Source organism: Saccopteryx bilineata, chromosome 1 (genome assembly GCF_036850765.1).
Source record: "Saccopteryx bilineata isolate mSacBil1 chromosome 1, mSacBil1_pri_phased_curated, whole genome shotgun sequence".
In the NCBI taxonomy this organism is placed as follows: Eukaryota; Metazoa; Chordata; class Mammalia; order Chiroptera; family Emballonuridae; genus Saccopteryx; species Saccopteryx bilineata.
In genome coordinates, this window is record NC_089490.1 from 38,446,299 (window position 1) to 38,460,296 (window position 13,998).

The 13,998-nt window shown below is 38.3% G+C and overlaps 1 protein-coding gene across 1 annotated transcript in view; it reads right to left on the minus strand.

The window, feature by feature from the left end:
• The window catches only part of LOC136319194 (protein eyes shut homolog), a 557,987-nt gene that overhangs the window by 528,177 nt on the left and 15,812 nt on the right, over positions 1–13,998 (minus strand). Inside the window, exon 2 of the mRNA XM_066252572.1 lies at positions 8,802–8,947. Within this exon, the coding sequence (XP_066108669.1) occupies positions 8,802–8,895 (94 nt within the window). The 5' untranslated portion in view covers positions 8,896–8,947. The remainder of the gene's footprint in view (positions 1–8,801; positions 8,948–13,998) is intronic.

The following is a 13,998-nucleotide window of genomic DNA, read 5'->3' on the forward strand; positions in this document are numbered from 1 at the left end:
GCTTCTCCACCCCCACCCCGCCCCCCCTTCCTCTCTGTCTCTCTCTTCCACTCCCGCAGCCAAGGCTCCATTGGAGCAAAGATGGCCTGGGCGCTGGGGATGGCTCCTTGGCCTCTGCCCCAGGCACTAGAGTGGCTCTGGTCGCGGCAGAGCGATGCTCCGGAGAGGGGCAGAGCATCGCCCCCTGGTGGGCAGAGCGTCGCCCCTGGTGGGCGTACCGGGTGGATCCTGGTCGGGCGCATGCGGGAGTCTGTCTGACTGTCTCTCCCCGTTTCCAGCTTCAGAAAAATACAAATAAATAAATAAATAAATAAATAAATAAATAAAATATATAAACATATATACATACACCCTCCACATAAATGCCTCTAATGTCCTAGAAACTAAAAAAAAAGAGAGAGAGAGAGAGAGAGAGAGAGAGAAAAATTTCCTTGGAAGATGTCCAATTCTAGTAGAAAAAGATAAAAATAAATGAATAATTAATGATGTAATAATTATATAGTGATAACTGCTAAAGACCCAAATAACTATGTGGAAAAAAAGAGCACTCTTATTTTTATGAAATGTGGATAGACCTGTAAGAAGAATTGACATTGGGGACCTGATGAAATAAGAGAGAAAATGCCTGTTTCTGAAGGACAAGATTCACACCCAGATGCAAGGGCAGGGTTCAACTGGGGGAGCAGGGACAACGTGTAGGAAATGAGACCAGAGAGGCAGGCAGAAACCAGATTACAGAGGATTTAGCAGGCCATCATGTAAAGGATGTGTTACATTCAAAGCATTGTGAGAAGCCATGAAGTGTTTTGTGATTGAGAACAAAGGGATCTTTTTTAAAGGGATCCTGTCAGTGCTGGATGAGGAGTAAATTTCATGTGACAAGAATGAAAGACAAGTTAAGATCCTATAGTTCGGACAAGAGATGATGGCTTACTAAAGTAAAAGCAATGCAGAAGTGATTGAATTGAAATATGTTTTGAAGATGCAGCCAATAGGATTTGCTGATGAACTCCATGGTGATGAGTGAAGAGTCGAGAAGAACTTCATCGTTTCGGCCTGATAAACTGTGTGAACAATGATGTCATTCACTGAGGTGGAAACCACTGGTGGTAGAACAGTTTGGGGAAAAATCCTCAGTACTGGGGATCAGTTTGAGATGTCATATAAACATCCAAGTGCATAACAATACTTAAGTGCTGGTGGTAGTAATATAGTATAAAGAGATTTTATGTTGCAGAAAATAATTGCAGGATGAATATCCTTTAATAATAGGTACTAAAGGACACAATCAGCTCACCAGGAGAATGGTTAACCATGGACAGGAACATAGAAAAGCAGAGGAAAACACAGTGAATAAGTGTCGACTTATATGAATTGGTAGTTTTGAGTGGGAAGAGAAAAGAAGTTCTCTTCTCATCACTTTTATTTTCTCAGGAATATAGAAAATGACTATATAAATTTCAAGTTCAACAGAAGGCGGATTGATGAGACTATTAAAAAAAAATAAGAAGAAAGAGTTGGAAATAATAGGCTAGGCTATTGGAGAGGAACTCATGAGAGAATAGTGGCATTGTCAGACAGCACCAGCTTCCTTAAGGTCAGGAAGTCAAGGTAAGAACATCCAGTATATGTGAATGAATGAGTGTGTGTATGTGTGTGTGCGCATGTGCATGCGTTTTCTTCTGTTCTATGCAGCCCATGTGAGCAAAAACTTTATGGGAAGTTGGAATTAACACCAGGATTGAGCCTGACCTGTGATGGTGTAGTGGATAAAGCATCGACTTGGAATGTTGAAGTCGCCGGTTCAAAACTCGGCTTGCCTGGTCAAGGCACAGATGGGAGTTGATGCTTCCTGCTCCTCCCTTCTCTCTCTCTCTCTCTCTCTCTCTCTCTCTCTCTCTCTCAATCTCTCTGTCTCTCTCTCTCTCTCCTGTCTAAAATGAACAAAGTCTTTAAAAAACAAAACAAAACAAACAAAAAAAACCACCAGGATTGAGGTTTTAAGATGAGAATTATGGAAAGAGAGCAGCGCAGGATAATGGAAGTAATTTAAGAAGTGATTATGAGTCTTAAAATTTAGTTTGGCCTGACCAGGCGGTGGCGCAGTGGATAGAGCATTGGACTGGGATGCGGAGGACCCAGGTTTGAGACCCCGACTTGCTACCTTGAGTGCGGTCTCATCTGGCTTGAGCAAAAACCTCACCAGCTTGGACCCAAGGTCTCTGGCTAGAGCAAGGGGTTACTCGGTCTGCTGAAGGCCCACAGTCAAGGCACATATGAGAAAGCAATTAATGAATAACTAAGGTGTTGCAACGAAAAACTGATGATTGATGCTTCTTATTTCTCTCTGTTCCTGTCTGTCTGTCCTTATACCTTTCTCTGACTCTCTCTCTGTCCCTGTAAAAAATAAAATAAAAAAAATTTAGTTTGGAAAGCAGGAAAGAAGGATTTGTTGGGGGGTAGGAGGGCAAGGGGTAGAGGCAAAAATGTGGTCTGAAAATCGCATTAATGATCAAGAATTCTTGATACAATTATCTCCCACTCATTCTTCAGCTCACGGCATGCCAGCCTCTCCTTCAACGCTGCTTTCTACCTCTGTGACTCCTGTCCTTGTTTTGTACTACTTAGCCCTGTGCTAGAGGCCATGCTGATATGTTTATTTCCCCAAAGCTCCACTAATACACAACTACTTGGTATTATAAAGTGTACACGTCTTTGTATTTAGAGGTTTGAACTAGTCATTTAAAACACAGTAGAGCCTGACCAGGCAGTGGCACAGTGGATAGAGCGTCGGACTGGGATGCAGAGGACTCAGGTTCGAGACCCTGAGGTCGCCAACTTGAGCATGGGTTCATCTGGTTTGAGCAAAGCTCACCAGTTTGGACCAAGGTCGCTGGCTTGAGCAAGGGGTTACTCGGTCTGCTGAAGGCCCGCAGTCAAGGTACATATGGGAAAGCAATCAATGAACAATTAAGGTGTCACAATGAAAAACTGATGATTGATGCTTCTCATCTCTCTCCGTTCCTGTCTGTCTCTATCTATCCCTCTCTCTGACTCTCTCTTTGTCTCTGTAAAAAAAGAAAAAAAAGTAGAAAAAATAAGTTTAATTATATATATAGTTATAAGAATTTCTTAAGTGTTTCTAACAATCAGAACCATCTAACTAGCTAGCCCTTAGTTCTAGTTTGCCAAAATCCTGCCAAACATTTTTCTCTGCTGCATCCCTATTTCCACGTCCATTTAGTGGAAAAGGCCCACCAATAATGATATTTCAAATTTCTCCAATAAAATAGCTGGTGTTCATGTTCACTCCCACGAAGTAATACAATTGCCAATCAGGTGCTCTCACTCAGAGTTTTCAATAAGCATTTTAGTAGTTCTTTCTTGGATATTAACTGACATCCAAAAAAATTTCTGACATTAAAGAAACACCCCTAAATACAGATACATGAATAAAGAAAAACAAGATTAAAAAGGAATTTGGAGATCAAGACTATGCAAGGAATAAAACATACAAAACACTCTATAAATAGTATTATAGAAAAGGAGATTTTTTTATTAATGAAAATTACAGAATGTACTAAAAATATTAGCTAAGGAGAAAGAGTTTTTGGAAATTAAAGAGAGCTAAAAGTTCTCATACAATATAAAAAACATTGGAAAATATATGTGTTGGTCTTATCAAAATGAGCAAAAATAAAACAAGAAGGGAAAATTTGATACAATTATAATAATATTAAGAGTGATTTTTTGGAAAGTTAAAAAAAATTTATTCAATTTAGTGAGAGAGGAAGAGTGGGGGAGGTAGAGAGAAAGAGAGAAACATCAAGTTATCCCTGTATGTGCTCTTAGCAGGGATTGAACCGGCAATCTCTGTGCTTTAGGCAGAGACACTAGCCAAATAAGGTATTTGGCCAGGCCTAAAAATTTTGACATAATCACTTTAGGAGGAAGAAGTGAAGAAAACTATATACATGTTGGTGAATGGGGATGACAATGACAGAATTAAATTCTTATTTTCCATAGGAAAAATTACTTAGATAATGTTCAAAATAGAAAAAAAACCCAAATAGCAGTAAAATACTCTAGAAATATAGAGATATTTATCAAAATAAATATTTAAAAGTATTGAAAGAACTTGTTTCTCAGGAGCAGGTTTGGTAAGTTTTCTATGTTTACATTAGAATAATATTCTCTAACTCTTCACCCTGCTCTGTTCACACAGATCAGACCTTTTCTAGTCTTATTACCAGTATAGTATGTTTTATATTTAAATGTTAGATAATCATGATTAAGAAGTAAATAGAGTGTAATTGCTAAGCACAAAGACTGCATTACAAATAGATGTGGAAATGAAAGCATTTTACAGAATCTAAGACTCTTCAAAATCTCTGAAACTAGATTAGCCTTTGTAAAATAACTATTTTGTTTCCTAATATAGCAGATTGTTAAACTGCCAACTACGTCTAAAATATTTAGGTGTTTTTCCTATTTAATTTGTGATGTGATCATTTTCCCCTATACAATATTATATATACATTATGAAGATTCTAATATTCCTTGGAAATACCAAAGCTTCTTTACTGGTTTAATGTCTTATCTTTTTTTTTTTCATTTTTCTGAAGCTGGAAACAGGGAGAGACAGTCAGACAGACTCTTGCATGCGCCCGACCGGGATCCACCGGCACGCCCACCAGGGGCGACGCTCTGCCCACCAGGGGGCGATGCACTGCCCATCCTGGGCGTCGCCATGTTGCGACCAGAGCCACTCTAGCACCTGAGGCAGAGGCCACAGAGCCATCCCCAGCGCCCGGGCCATCTTTGCTCCAATGGAGCCTTGGCTGCGGGAGGGGAATAGAGAGACAGAGAGGAAAGCGCGGCGGAGGGGTGGAGAAGCAAATGGGCGCTTCTCCTGTGTGCCCTGGCCGGGAATTGAACCCGGGTCCTCCGCACACTAGGCCGACGCTCTACCGCTGAGCCAACCAGCCAGGGCTAATCTCTTATCTTAATGATCCTCTTACATAAAAATATAAATATCTGTTATTAAGCAAACATTATCATCTTTAAAGGTAACTAAGTGTAATTTTTGTTCTTGATTCCTCTGTATCTCTACTTACTTTATCTATAAATGTAGGTATGTGTGGAACAATATATAATTGGCATCTCAATCATAAAGCAAGCTATTTTTCCCATGGCCTTCCCTGACTTTGCTATTTAAATGTAACTCCCTAATTCCTAATCTTCCTTGCCCCTCCCATGGTCATTTTCCTACATAATTTTTTTCTCATGGCAATTAATATCATTGGCTATATAAAATATATACAGTTACGATCTTTCTCAGTTGTATCTATATTAGAGAGAAAATAAATACAAATATATTTTCTAGTAAAACTATGAGGATTTAGTTTTCCAGCCCTTCCTGGAAGAGTTAGCAAATTGCCAATCTCTGACACATATGGTCTGAAATGATGACTACATCAACCAGAATTGACTGCAAACATCTACAGGGACACACTTTGGTTACTCTTAATTACTGCACAGCAAGTTTAGCTGAGACCACCAAACCAGGTGAGAAAACCCTTCAGGACAATGGCATGTGAGCTGGATGTTTGCAATTTTTCAATAAATCTTTTTGAAATTAAGAAGTAAAATTATTTTTTCTTTCAATATGGAAAGCCTACACTAGAGTTAAACAAAAACTAAGCATAATTTGCTGATTTCAAAATTAAAATTTTTCTCAGAAAACAGGCCAAACAATTTCATTTTAGAAACTGAAAGGCAGTCCAAGAAGACCTTCACCCCTGACCAGTCTTCCCATTAATCAGGCACACAGCATGTGCCCCTGAATGTCTGTTTATGGGAGCATCGTTCCAGAGCCTCCTGATTTGTTTCTCTGCTGCTATTATTGAACTTCTCCGTGCCATTCCCCACAGAAGAGTCAGAGGCATTTAATAAGCACACACATTTAAAAACAAAACAAAACAAAAAAAGTTTATCTTTTTATCTTACTCCCTTCTCAAGATACTCTGCCTATATCTTGTTTCCATCATACAAAGTAAAACCTTACTTAATAAATTGTGGATAATCGCTCTCAGCAATTTAGTTTCTCACATTCTCTCTTAAATCCCCTTCAAACAGACTCTGCACCCATCAATCCAGCACTTTTACTTTTGTGACAATGTCACCAATTCTATTTTCATTGCTAGCTCCAGTGCTAATAGTCCTTATTTTACTTGACCAAATTATAACATTTGACACCTTGATTACTTGCTCTACCTGAAATTATTTATGTAGCTTTCCAAATTCTATCTCCTCTTGTTCTTCCTCCTGTATCACTGACTGCTTTCTTCAATTTCTTTTGTTTAATCTTCTTTCTTTCCAAGACTCCTCAACATTGCAGCATCCCTGGGCTCAGTTGTTGGTCCTTCTCTTTCTATCCACATTCACACCATTTTTGCTCTATTCAGTATTAGAGTTATGAATCTAAAGACTCCAGAGTTTATGCTTTCACTGTGGACTCTCTCATACAGCCAACTGTTCACTCAGCTTCTCCATGGGAATGCCTAATTGGCAACTCAATTTTAAATTCTGAAACAATGCTAAGTACACCATACCTTGCAAGGAAAATAGAGAGGTTGTAAAAAAAAAAATTAGAACATGCTGATTCTTCAAACTTTAAGATGCATTTATAATACCAGAACAATGTGTTATATCAAATAATTTTACATAATGTGTTTCTCAGTCACATTGAGCTCAGTGTGTCATTTCTTATTTTAAGACTGTGAGCAGCAGTAGCAGCAGCAAAACAACAGCATGGTGAATGGCACTGCCTGTTGGATACCTAAAATCCCCAAAAGAGATCTCAAGAATTTGCAAGATGAAGAGTAATATAAAATTTAGAAAGAATACTGTTTTATAGCCAAGAGGTAATGTTTCTTATTTATATAAGTAAATCTGTAGGTACTGGTTTTTAATATTTTTTTAAGCTGAGATTTTTGTGCATGTAACAATTGTTTTAAGCTGAGAGTTTTGTACATGTAACAATTGTAACTTTCTCTGAAGCTATCAGAGTTAATTAAAGAAAAATGCCTGCATATCTTTGTTCAGATCACTTAATTTGCTTTGAAATTTCAATCACTTCTTCACTGACATCTAGTTTTTCTTTTTTTTTTTTTTGTATTTTTCTGAAGTTGGAAACGGGGAGGCAGTCAGACAGACTCCCGCATGCACAACCAGAATCCACCCGGCACGCCCACCAGGGGGCGATGCTCTGCTCATCTGGGGCATTGCTCCATTACAACCAGAGCCATTCTAGCGCCTGAGGCAGAGGTCATAGAGCCATCCTCAGCGCCCGGGCCAACTTTGCTCCAATGGAGCCTTGGCTGCTGGAGGGGAAGAGAGAGATAGAGAGGAAGGAGAGGGGGAGGGGTGGAGAAGCAGATGGGCGCTTCTCCTGTGTGCCCTGGCCGGGAATCGAACCCAGGACTCCTGCACGCCAGGCCGACGCTCTACCACTCAGCCAACCAGCCAGGGCCAAAATCTAGTTCTTTATCAGTTTTGTTTCCAACCTCATTTCTATTTGTTTAGTGTTTCTGGGTTTTTTTTTTACTCCTGTGAGCTATCTAATATTAGATTTACTTAACTAGTGTCCCTTAGAATAGGAACCCAAAAGATCCTAGTGGTGTGGAATTTAAACATTAATAAGTTGAGATTTCAGATTTTAATACATTCTTGCTGTATCCACAAAATCAATATGGGTATATCCAAACAATACATATTTATATATCAGAAATACAATTTCTCAGCAGAAGTTTAGAGGGTTAACTAATAATGATTTTCTTATTTTTTAAGTTCCTTGATAATTTTGGATAAAGTTAATGTTGTGGAATAATTGATATTAGGAAAGTTAACTCCAAATTATATTTTTTAGCCAGAAGTTCAAATTCACTACAAGATCTTCCTGATTGATTTTTAGAATATCAGTGCATTTAAAGTGCTAAACTTATATATATATATATAATTTATTTTATTTATATATATTTTTATTAAAAAAAATATATATATTTTTACAGAGACAGAGAAAGAGTCAGAGGGAGGGATAGACAGGGACAGACAGACAAGAACGAAGAGATGAGAAGCATCAATCATCAGTTTTTCATTGCGCATTGCAACAGCTTAGTTGTTCATTGATTGCCTTCTCATATGTGCCTTGACAGCGGGCCTTCAGCAGACCGAGTAACCCCTTGCTCGAGCAAGTGACCTTGGGCTCAAGCTGGTGAGCTTTTTTTGCTCAAATCCTCGCTCAAGCTGGCTACCTCAGGGTCTCGAACCTGGGTCTTCCGCATCCCAGTCCAACGCTCTATCCACTGCGCCATGGCCCAGTCAGGCTAAACTTATATTTTTAAATGATATTTGTATAATGGCTAGAATAGTATTTCTTTTAGATTTTTTCAACACACCTACATTTAGTTTCTGTATTATAACCATATAAGCATACTTCAAAAAAATTTCAATACAAAAAAGCATAAAAATATAAAGTGCCTGAAATATAATCCATATATTTCTTAGCATTAGCAAATTGTAGAAGGTAACGAATATTTTTGTTTTTATTAATTTATTTTATAACAAACCAAGAATTTCCTTGTATTTTCTGTCTTACATGAATGTGACAGTTGACTTCAGGTTTCAGAGAGTAGTGTGAGGTTGTCCTTTACTTACAGTTAGCAATAGGTTGATAAAGACAGGACTGAGAGTGCTTGCTTCAGCAGCACATACACTAGAAAGTGCAGATAGAGGTTTACCTGTGTCACCAGGAGCGCAGAGACAGCTGTGTGCACCTGTTCTGTTGCCACAATTTTCCCCATCTAGACAAGGTGAGGTTTCACATTCATTCATATCCAATTCACAGAGAGAGACATGGGAACCAGGTTCCCAATTACATAAAAATCTAGAGAAAATTAGGAAGAAGAGAAATTATATGTAACAGCAAAAAAAAAAAAAAAAGCATTCCATTATAGACATAATTTTAAAATAATGAATGTGTTAGGCTAAATAATTAGAGAAAATTTAATAAATAATATTGAGCATACATCTGTAATTAACTTTATTAGCATATAAATATAAACTTTAGCTATAGTCTATGTGGAAAATAAAAGATTAGTTTGTCCATGGACTAAATGATTATTTTTATTATATTAAAGCCTGCCTGTTTTATTAGCAGATGTTAGCAAAACTGGATATAATTCAATAATTAGATGTCCCACAGTTAATAGAGGGAATGGTCTTCAACAACCTTGTCTTTGACAATGGTTTCCAGAAACTTCATCTGATCACCCTTTAAATGAGCAACTATCCCCTCTTTATCTTATTCATCAGTCTCTAATGACTGATTTACTGAGTTCAGGTTTGTCCTCCTGATTTTTATTTGGAAGATTTTCTTTGCTCCCTTGTGGATTTATTTTTATTGATTCAGACCTTATCTAAATTGGTCTTTAATTTCTTTCCTCTATAGTCTAAGCTATGGCAGCTATACACATAGCTTTATGTAGAAGAATTGCCCTAACATTATTTTCAGGCTATTTCTGAATATTGTACTGACTATGTTTTTGAACATCTAGTCAGTCAGTATCTACTTGCCAGAAGATAAAAAACTAATTCTTCTGAGAAGGAATTGTGACTAGTTTTATTTATATACATGTAAAATAACATTAGCAAAAGAAACAACCAATAATTGATAAGAAACCAATAAAATATAATAAAAAGAAAAAAGATAATTTAATCTTTCCTAACACAACTTCTTATATTCACAGAAAAAAATACTATTGAAAACATGAAACTAATACAGATAATATTACATTGAAAGAAGAGAGCATTTAGCAAAACAAGCTCTTCATAGCTGTGGTTTTCCCTCTCTTATAGAAGTCTAAATAAAAAGGCTTTACCAAGTTTCTTAGAAATGCTTTTGAGACAATTTTTATTCCACTTTTTCAAAGGAATTCTTTCTAATTAACTTCATTTTCAACATAACTGTAATTACAATGAAAACATAACCAACAAAAATCTAACATGCCCATGGTCCTCTTTTCCTCAAACATCTCAATAGTTGTGTGCCAGACTTTAGTTGGTACCCAAATCTAAGAGTAATTAAGGATTGAGATGGCTTTTGAAAATCTCATAGAGAAGTCAGGCCTTGGCAGGGTAGCACACAGATAGAGTGTCGCTGGGATACACCAGGATTTTGGATCATCTCATCAGAGCACATACAAGAATCAACCAATGAATGCATAAATAAGTGGAACAAGAAATAGATGTTTCTCTCTCTCTCAAATTAGTAATTTTTAAAAAATGTTAGGGACATCAACTATGAACATTACAGTGAACATATTCCAATAGAGAAAGGTTGAAGTCCTATAAAACACAACTAACTGGTAGGGAAGGTAACAGAAAAGATTTTACTGTTTAGTCACAAACGAAGAGTGGGATCTTTGTATCAGTTGGACAGAAGGCATTAAAATTGCATGTTCAAGGTAATGCTGGTGCAAAAGGGACTATATTTCTCAAGAGCTTTCCATGTGGCTAGGGACTTGAGTGTAATCACTTTTTTTTTAGGGTTATGTTAATTCAATTACCATGACTCCTTAAATTTGTGTTTAAGTAGCAAAAATTTTCTCCATTTTTGCCATCACTCTAGTATCTTCTAATCCAGTACAAGATAACATAATGAATCTTTCAAATGCCTTATTAAAATTAAGATAGACCTTGGCCAGTCAGTTTGGCTTGAAATGCCAAGGTTGTGGGTTCGATCCCTGGTCAGGGTACACCAGAAACAACCAATTAATGCCAAACTAAGTGGAACAGCAGATGAAGTTTTCTCTCTCTCTCTCTCTCTCTCTCTCTATCTTTTTTTTAAATTTCTATCTCTATCTCCTTCTCCCCTGTCTTTCTCTCTAAAAGTAATAAATAAAACAATTAAGATATACTTGTTAATGATACTGTTTTTGATTGCTATTGTGTGTTCTCAGTGAATAATTGACAATTCCAAGGATCAGAGTAGGTAGGAGTTGGGCACAGTATTCTCAGATATGGTAGTAAAAGTACATCAGGATATGATTATTTTAAACTGATAAGCTTGAAAATGTATTACTACAAAATATATAATATAAGGTAATGATTGATTTCAATTTAAACATGGTTGCACGTATTTGGAACAGTTATATTACCAGAAGTTGCAAGACCCATTTTCAAATCTGGAAGGTAGAATATTAGAAATATTGTGGAACTTCTTTCTTCTGAATGATTGATTTACAGTAATGATCATTTATATTCTCAGTCTATTTTAAGTAACAATTTACGCATTAAATTGTCAGAGTTCTCTGTGTTTGTTCTTTTCTCTCTCTCTTTCTCCACTTCTCTCTCAGTGAAAGCCAAAAAAGCCTTCTCTTTTTGAAAGCCAGAAAATATTTATATCCCTTGTCTTCCACCACTCCAGTTTTGTTTCCTGTAATTACGAAAAGGTTTCTATTATAAGTGGCTTGATTATCAAATCAGAATCCTAGGATCTGGAGATTTCAACCAACTAAAAATGTGAGCTGCTCTGCATTGACAATCCATAACTACATTAATCATGCTATACAATTTACCAAATAGTGCTTTTCAATTCAGCATTTTCCCCATATTTACTAGATGATATTCGAATGTTAGAAAAAATTTCTTTTATAGTCTTTCATTTATTCACTTATTCAATTATTTATTTCTATCTATACAGATTCATGAATTTTTATTTTATTGGTTCAAATATATAACTAAATTATTTTCTTTGATACTCAAATTTTATAAGAACTAGATAGTAAGAACCTCTCCAAAGTATCTCCTGTACCCTTTGATATGTCTGCATCATTCTTTAAGCATTTTCTTACTTTTTTGTATAAGATATTCTATTGTAGATCTTTCTTATATATTTTCTGTCCTAGATCTGGAAACAGCCATATTACTAAGAGTCTTGACTCTTTTAAATAAAGAATGGTAGATGACATCAGAGTAATGGCAGGGTAGGAAGCGATACCGATAAATCTCCCCCAAAACTCAACAAGATCTTCAACCAGAAACAGAAAAACCTATCCTTGGAGCCTCCAGATGTTTCGCAATACACCCGAAGGTATGGTCGAGCGAAAAATTGGCTAAATATATAACCAAACCCCGAAGGAAATAGGGAGTAAGAAATGCTCCGCCTTCCTCACTAACCTAAACAGGGCGGCTTTCTCTGGGATCCGTGAATATAGAAACTGAGGCAGGCAAAGGGGGTTAATAGATGCAGGCCGTGGCACAAACGGCTGAACGAGGCTGTGGCACGGAGATCCAAGCCGAGGAAAAACTGATCCTGTGGCAACCTGGGCAATACAAGCTAACACTAGCGCCAAGCCCAAAGAAAGAAAGACAAGCTGGGCAGCCATTTTACCCGATCTCCTGGTCAGTGCGCACAGATACTGGGCGAGAGATTTCTTCCTAAACCCCGGGAGTGGGTGCCTGTGTTACTCCACAGAGAGGCAGAGTCAGAGGCCTTTCTGTGGGCCGAAAACAGAATCTCTGGGCAGCCCCAGCGCTCTGGGAAAGCCGCGCACGGGAGGGAGCGAGAACTTATTCCAATGGTGGAACTTTTATGTGCTGGTAGGGGATTCACTCAGAGGGAAATGCGGCCGGCCTCATATCCTGGTCTGCACACGCAGAAAGTGAGCGAGAGATTCCTCCGAGTGCCTCGGCAGTGCGCGCCCATGTTATCGCACAGAGGGGCAGAGTCAGGGGCCTTTGTGTGGGCCAAAGCGGAATCTCGGGCCACCCCAGTGCCTTGCAAAAGCCGTGCATGGGGACGGAGTGAGAGCCAATTCCAACGCTGCAACTTTTCCATGCAGTTGGGGGTTTCACTCAGAGCGTGAGACTGCTGGCCGGATATCCTGGTCTGCGCACGCAGATAGTGAGTGAGAGTTTCCTCCAAGCGCCCCGGAAGTGGGCACCCACCTGTGTTACCGGACAGAGTGGCAAAGCCAGAGGTCTTTGAGTGGGCGGAAACCTGGCCTGATTATGCTAGCAGCTCTGACTGACTGAGCCTTACCCAGAGCCCTGTTCTGAGTGGAAATAGAGTGGGGAGTTGCCAGCTCTTTGAGCCTCTTACTATCCAGGCAGAGGCAGCAGCAACCCCATAGCTGGATTATCAGGCTACTAATTGAGGAAGGAAAGACTAGGAGAAAGGCTCCAGGAACATGGACTCTCTCACTGTCAGAGCCTATAAATGCTAATGAGCCTCGACTGCCAACGAGACTAAAGCACAATACATGACATCGCCATAGAGACTGATCAACTGCAAACCTCTACCTGAGCGTGCCAAAGGGGCAGAACCCAGGGTACAGAGTCACCGACCAGGAAGAGGGAGAGAAAAGAAAAAGCAAGAAGATAACCTCTCAAAATCAAAAATAATCTGCAGACTTTATAACCTATCCCATTTTATTATATTTGTTCATTTGTTTCTCTTATCTTCATTCTTGGTATTTTTTTTCCTCCTCCAATTTGGCCGATTAATTCAATGCCGGTCTTACTCTCTCCTCTCCTTGAACTACACTACCCATAAGTGTTACATCTCCCATTATCTTTTCTTTCCTCTTCCTTTCTCTCTATGAGGGTTGCACTCCAAAACCCTTAACTCTCTCTCTCTCCCTCTCTCCTCTTTTTTCTTTTTTCTTCTTTTAGTGGTTCCCTCTTTTTTCTCTCTCTCTCTTTCTTTTCTCCCTCTATATTAGTTTCTTCCTTTCTCCTTTACATCTCCTCTCATTCAAACCTCAATAACAAACAAATTATCTTATCTGGGACTCAAACTTATGTTTGTGGCATTTTGGGGTTTTTTTACTTCACCTTTTTAACTCACTAGCAGTGCTCCCATCCCTGGCTCTCCATTTTATCTATTTCTTGTCCCACTAAATACAATAGTAATTTTTTAATTTGTCCCCCCCA